General features: G+C 36.3%; 1 protein-coding gene across 1 annotated transcript; it reads right to left on the bottom strand.

Moving 5' to 3' along the window:
- Nucleotides 1–477: 477 nt before the first annotated feature.
- Nucleotides 478–1,747, bottom strand: LOC143607998 (uncharacterized). The gene has a single exon (XM_077083225.1). The coding sequence runs from the start codon at nucleotides 1,564–1,566 to the stop codon at nucleotides 631–633; it is 936 nt and encodes a 311-aa protein (XP_076939340.1). The 5' UTR covers nucleotides 1,567–1,747; the 3' UTR covers nucleotides 478–630.
- Nucleotides 1,748–7,381: the final 5,634 nt, after the last annotated feature.

Genomic DNA, 7,381 nt, shown 5'->3' with positions numbered 1-7,381 from the left:
AGTTCGGAATGAGTATCGGTAATCTCAATCAAATACCCGAGTTTGGAACCATGCACTGTATCCAGTTGGGCTTCACAACTACATTTCTTAATGATTCAACTTTTCTTACTAGTTAGTTTGTTAAGAAAATCTTGTTGCAACCGAATATCACGTTTTTGTACAAGTTTAATAGCACTTGGTAATACAATGAGAATGAATAAGATCGGTTGTGTTATGCTAAAAAGAAATTGTCTAAAAGTTGGAAAAACCGAAATTAACACATGGTGTCTTAAACTTTTAGTCACGGTGTCAAATATTTTCGTTTCACGTGATTATGGTGTCAGATTTTATTTTATTGCATAGTGTTAGCGTCAGCATATAAAACCGTGCCTATAAATTTAAGACACAATTTGTTAATTTTTTTTATAACATCTAGTGTTTGTTGTAAAGGACAATAACACATGTCACACACATATTTTTAGTATACCTTATTGCTACACATACACAACAAAAAGATAATAATATGGTACAAAGTGTTGTCAAAGTATATGTTTAAACCACTCACATTCAAGTTTCAACACAACACATCTTAGAAACAAACACCATTATTTATCAACCTAAACCAAAAACAAGACATAAAATGGATCTTCATCAATGATGAGGCAAAAGCACACTCTTTGCAAAATCTGATGAACCATTATTAGCAGCACCATTTATGCCAAGAATTGAAGTAATCAAGTTATATATTTCAACATTCTCAAAAGATGGCACTTTTCGACCTCTACCGAACCTCGGACCATGCCCGACAAATACCGTCCTCATCGAGAAAAACTCGTTATCATACCCGTGTGCACCCCCACACTCCTTACTCTTGGAGTCCTTTTGTTCCACCTTAAACCCTTCGTCGACTAACCCTATAATCGGTGTGATCCTATCACTATCCGAGTAATGCAACCGTTCGGGAAGGTCTTCTTTTCTATAAACTTTCAACTTATCCCCGTTTTTTACTTTCCCGGACGCCAAACCCTCGTTCATCTTCGCTACGATATCTGAAACCGACTGGTCTGAAGGCGGCCGGATCGATAACACGGGCGTGTAATATTGTACCCATTCCTTAGGAATCTTGATCCAAGAAGCTAAATCATCTAAAAATATCAACTTTTGATCACAAGTACCCACCATTCCATGATCACCAACCAAAATAATACTAACATCATCAAACACACTGCGTTTTTCCAAACCGTTTATTAACCGCCCAACCAATTCATCGATCCTACCAACCGCTTCAGTCACTTGTGGATCATCAGGGCCCACCATGTGGCCCTGATGATCCGGGTCCTCAAAATACAACGTCATAAAAACCGGAATCTCATTACCCGGTAAATCAAAATATCCCAAAACCGTATCGACCCGTTCTTCAAACGGGACCGACTCGTTATACGGAACGCAATACTTATCCGGGCAATCCCACGAACCCTTTTGAACCTCCGACCCAGGCCAAAAATAGGTGGCGGCTTTTAACCCGTGGTTCGATATGGTTTCCCAAATCGGTTCGCCTAACCACCATTTGGGTTCATGACTACTCATTGTGAATGTTTCATTTGTGTAAGGGTCAAGAAACTTATTATTAACGATTCCGTGGTACGCGGGGTATAATCCGGTGGCGATCGAGTAATGATTCGGGAAAGTTAATGTGGGAAAAACCGGGATCAACCCGGTTCGGGCTTCGGTTCCGCTGTTAATCAATTTGTTAATATTGGGGGTTAGGGTTTTGAACTGGTACCCGAACCGAAACCCGTCGGATGAAATTAGGATCACGGCTGGGCGGGCGAGTTTGGCGAGTGGGCGGGTGAGTTCGAGGGTGGTGTTGAGGCGGTTGTGGGCGGTGGTTTTGACGGCGGAGAAGAATAAGACGGCGAATGCGACGGCGGCGGCAGCGGAGAGGATGGTGGTGAAGAGGAAGACGGCGGCGGCGACGGCGGCGGAGGGTTTTGGGCGGTGGGGTTGGTGGTGGTGGTGGTTTCGGTGTCGAATGGGAGGAGTAAAGTGGATTGGTCCGACTGAGATTCCGCCGGCGCCGGCGAGGGTTTGACTGAATCTAAACCCATTAAAAAAATTAAAAAAAATGTGAAAATAGAATAAATTGAAGATTTTGTGATCTGGGTATTTGAGATTAAGGGATTTGTGAAGTGGGTTAGTGAAGAAATTGGATTAAACCTGCAAATGATTGTTGAATTTTGAGGAAGAAGATAAATGGGTTTGACTGAAAAAGTATAATAAAAAGTTTTTTTTTTTTAAAAAAAAAAAAAAAAGAGATTCTGAAGATTTTGAGATATGGGTATCTAAGATTAGGTGATTTGTGTGGTGCGTTTGTGAGGAAATTGGATTAAACCTGCAAATGATTATAGAATTTTGAGGAAGAAGATGAATTGGGTTTGACTGAAAAATTATAAAAAAATGTGGAAATTAAAAATTTTAAGATCTGGGTATTGGAGATTAGGGGATTTGTGAGGAAATTGGATTAAACCTGCAAATGATTATTGAATTTTGAGGAAGAAGATGAATTGGGTTTGACTGAAAAATTATAAAAAAAATTACAAAAGAATTAAAAAAAAATTAAAAAGAGGAAATTGAAGATTTTGAGATATGGGTATTGGAGATTAGGGGTTTTGTGAGGTGGGTTTGTGGGGAAATTGGATTAAACCTGCAAATGATTGTTGAATTTGGGGGAAGAAGATGAATTTGGTTTCAAGAATGATGATTGATGATCGGAATATTCGGGAGATTTGAGATCCAATAAATGTGGCTGATTGGTGTGTTTGTGGTTAAAATGTATACATCTGATGAGTAGAATGGGTGACACTTGGAATTGGATATTTATATATATATTTTTTATTTTTTGTTTCTATATTAAGTTTGGTAACATGATCTATTGTTAGTCAAAGAGAATTTAAGATGATGTATGTTTATGGAAAAAGTTTAAATTGTGTGACATACTTATTTGGCCTTTTTGATTTTCATTAAACAATCATGAGGTGTTTTACATGAAAAAGTTTAGCTTTTAAGTATTTATTATTACAAAAAGTATTATTTTTGACATTTTAAAAAGATAAAGCTAAAGTGTTTCATACGGTTTGTTTAATAGCAGTTTGATGTTTATGGAAAAGGAGAAATGCGTCAGTTTATTTTGGGACCCCGATTCAAGTCTCAAATTTGTTAGAAGAGATAAAGATGTTGAATATCCTGTGGGTAAAGAACAAAGCAAAAAAAATATGGTCTCTCTTGGAATGATTGATGTAGTTTTCGTCTTTTCGGGTTTAATGGTTGTATTTAGGGTGGGGTCGGTGCGGGTGTTTTGTCTTGGTGCTGTTTTCGGGTGGCGTTTTTTTGTTTTCGACTTGGTGGCTTGTATTGTTGTTGTTTCTAGCGTCTTGCTAGTTTAATACAATTTTGTTTGTCGTTCAAAAAACAAAAGTATTATTTTATTACTAATGTACAAATAACAATATTATTACAAAATTATTATTTCATTACTAATATACAACTAACAATTTTAGCATTACGCCCTCATGTCCGGTTTTCTAACACATGACTTTTGTTAGATTTACACACTTGATAAATAAAACATAAGATTTATTACAAATATTGAAAGTAAATAACATATAAATGTCAAGAATTTGAAACTAAATCCACACCCATAACTTTACTGAAATAAACCAAGACGTGAAACGTTATTTTTAAGTGATGGATCGCCCAAAAATTTTCAAATTTTTTAAGGATTACGCATTTTTTTTATTATTAGAGCCAAATGTTAAGTTTCATAAAAGTAACATGTTTGGTGTGGGTATAGATCCGGTCACACACTATCAAACTTAGTTTCATTTCCGGATTTGTGGATCGATTATGTCAGCCTCACTTTTTCCTTTTTATGTTGTCATGATGGTTGAAATTATGACTAATATTCTGACTTGTCAAAGGGCGGATTTTCCTTTTCATATACTCGGTATTACTTGTAGGGGAGAATATGAACCGAATACAATTATGGTAACCGCTAGTAGAGAAACTCAAGTCTAAACCGCCCACTTAGAAAGCAAAAATCTTATTGGTTGGTGGAAGCATTACACCACTTAAGGTGGCAGTTCTAGGAAACACTGAGAACAAGGTATTCATGGTTTGGTGTAAAACAACGAAACTGTCCGGACATGAATACTCTTCCAGATTCTGTCATTTTGTGTTGTACTGTCGTTCAGAGTCCATAAAAACAGAAAAATGATACACAACATGCAAGCAATGAGGCCTTTCAAAATTAAAAAAACCACATCAACAGAATTAAGACCAAAATGCAAAAATAATAAAACAAAAAGAATGCAACCCTAACCAGAACCATTGATTTCCACCAAAAATATAAACCAACGTTCGTTCTCGTCTCTCTGTTCCTCAATATGACTCGTATACCTGAACAAGAACCATTAAACAGAAAGAAAAACCGTACAAAAGGATTGAAGATTTGTTGCTCTAAGCGAATCTATTTTTCTTATTATCAACACATTTGTCTTTGTGACAATAAAGTTTCAGGATTTTCTATCTATTCTTAACTACCACTTGAACGGTTTTGACCATTGACTTTCGGGAGCTGGCTCTGGCTCCGGCTCTTGACTAGGGCTAATGGCAGGTTTTTCAAGATCGGGAATATCGACAGGAGCAGATGACAGCTCAGTTACTTCAGTTTGTTTCTTATCTTTTCTTGCTGCATCTTTCCTTCCTGGTCTGGTAAATATGTATGCTGCAAAACAAAAAAAAAAATAATTTGGTCCTATCTAGAGATAGAAAATAGTCGAGTCAGGTAACGGGCCAAAGGGGTTCGGGTTAGGGGTGTGCAAGAAACCGAAAAAACCAATCCGGAACCAAAAAATTCAAACCGAAAAAACCGAAACGAAACAAAAACCGACGGTTTGGTTTTATGTTTTTGTAAAAACCGAACTAACGGTTCGGTTTTGGTTTGCATGTAATAAAAACCGAAAAAATCAAACCGAACTGAATTCCTAAATTTTCGTTATTTTTTATTTTATATTAAGTAATTTATAAGAATTTAATAAACATGTAACTCAAATATTTTTGGTAAAACGTTTATTAGAATTTTACAATTAACAAACTATATATACCTAAATTAATTATTTTTTGAAAACTTTCTTTTGACCTATAATTTTCAAGATCAAATGGTAAAAACCGAAAAAACCGAAACCGAACCAAAAACCAAAATGAAAACCGAAAAGACCGAAACCGAACGGTTTCAAATACTCCAAAAACCGAAGTTTTGGTTTTCGGTTCGGATTTAACGAAAAAGCGCATCGAACCGCACCACGCACACCCCTAGTTCTGGTTGATACAGAAAAATTTTGAACTGCTTGACCAGTTACGCTTATACTGTTTGGTGTAAGTTTTTGTTCAATAATAACTTTCTACTCCTATTATTAAAAGAATCCTTAATATATAACTTTCTATTCCCATAAGGCGATAACTATCAAGATTATGAAAGTTTTAAGATTATGTAAGTAGAATCCTTAAATTTATCGGTATATCATTCTACTAACCTAAAAAGAAATACTAAATGAAACCAAATCTTGCAAACGAAGCGATAAACATTAGAATCTAAAATATTATACAATACCAGTTGTAAGTAAAGAACTGCAAGAACGACATATACACTTAAATGTTGTGTTTCTACCGACTGCAGTGGGAGAGAGAAAGAGGGGCGGTTATGTAATTACATAACCATCTTTAGGGGTGCAAATGAGCCGAGCTGCTCACGAGCTACTCGAGATCAGCTCATTAAAAAGCTCGATCGAGCCGAGCTTAATCGAGCCCGAGCCCAAGCATAAAAATAAGCTCAAATAATAAACAAGCCCAAGCCCGAGCTTCACTTATCGAGCTCGAGCCGGCTCGTGAGCCTAAACGAGCCTGCCATTTATATAATTTTTTTAAAATATATATTTAATAACAATTAATTAATATATATATATAATGTTATGAAAAAATAAATAAAAATAACTAAATAATATATATTATTTTATACATAAAATTGTAATAGAAAAAAATCTATAAAATAATTATAATTATAAAAAATAATTGATAAATAGTAAACGAGCCGAGCCCAAGCCGAGCTCAAGCTTCAAAATCCATTTAGGAGCCGAGCTCCAGCTTTGAAAATAGAGCTCGAAACGAGCCGATCTCGAGCCCGAGCTCTGTGTAAGTTAAACGAGTCGAGCTCGGGCTCGGCTCATTTGCACTCCTAAGTCCATCTTATGTATCATAGTTCAAACAATAGGTACTCATTGAATATGCATAGGATCATAGAGACAGCGGAAAAACTAATATATCTTATGATTACAAAATATTTTCTAATTATGCTAAAGATGTTCAAACAAGAGTATTATTAGATACCAACTATATAAGCGAAAACTTTGTATATAATATGACAGGTACAATGTCAGATTAAAGCTTCTAACTCTCTAAAGAAGCTTGCAATTAACTACCTATCACCAGCTAACTTGAACTCGGTGATTATACTTAAATTAATAATAATGGTTAAACCGTTAACAACTAAACCATGAACCTGACTGTTTGGTTTTAGGAGTGCAAACGAGCCGCTCACAAGCTCGGGTCGATAAAAATCTCGAAGTGAGTCGAGCCTTAAATAAAACTCGTTTAGTCATCAAGCCCAAGCTTGAGCATTCTATTGAAAGCTCGTTCAGGCTCGTCGAACCTTAACCAGCTTCGTGCATTTATAAGCTTTACGTCTTTTGGATTCTATGTATCAACTTCAAACTGCACAGCAGAGCTCAAGCCAAGATTTTGCTCGTTTAAAGATTTTCTCAAAATATATAAAAATAACAAAAAACGTATATATATATATTAGTTAACAGATAATAAACAAACTGAGCCTTAGCTGAGCTCGAGCATGAAAAAAACTTACGAGCCGAGCTCGAGCTTTGGAAAAAGAACTTGAAACAAGCCGAGCTTGAGCTCTGGTAAGTCAAAACAAGCCGAGCTCGAGCTTTGGAAAAAGAACTCGAAACAAGCCGAGCTCAAGCTTGAGCTCTGGTAAGTCAAAACAAGCCAAGCTCGAGCCTATTCAAGTTCAAGGCTGTTCAAAAAGTTCTTGTTGAGACCCCTACTTTAGACAGTTGGATCAATTTCAGTCACTTAGGGCTGTTCAGAAAGCTCGTGGCTCGTTCGTTAAAAGCTCGAATAAAACTAGTTAAAAAAAATTTTACTTGAAACAACCTGAGCTGAGTTGGCTCATATTTTTAACCGAGCCAAAATCGACCCAAGCTTGGCTCGGGCCATATTAGGCTCGTTTAACCTCAAAATCAAGCTCGAGCCTAGCTGAGCTGCCTCATTT

This window comes from Bidens hawaiensis, unplaced genomic scaffold (assembly GCF_021521415.1).
Source record: "Bidens hawaiensis isolate Kalapana, Puna unplaced genomic scaffold, B.hawaiensis_p1.1 tig00093345_1, whole genome shotgun sequence".
Taxonomy (NCBI): domain Eukaryota; kingdom Viridiplantae; phylum Streptophyta; class Magnoliopsida; order Asterales; family Asteraceae; genus Bidens; species Bidens hawaiensis.
This window is presented reverse-complemented; position numbering and strand designations above follow the sequence as displayed.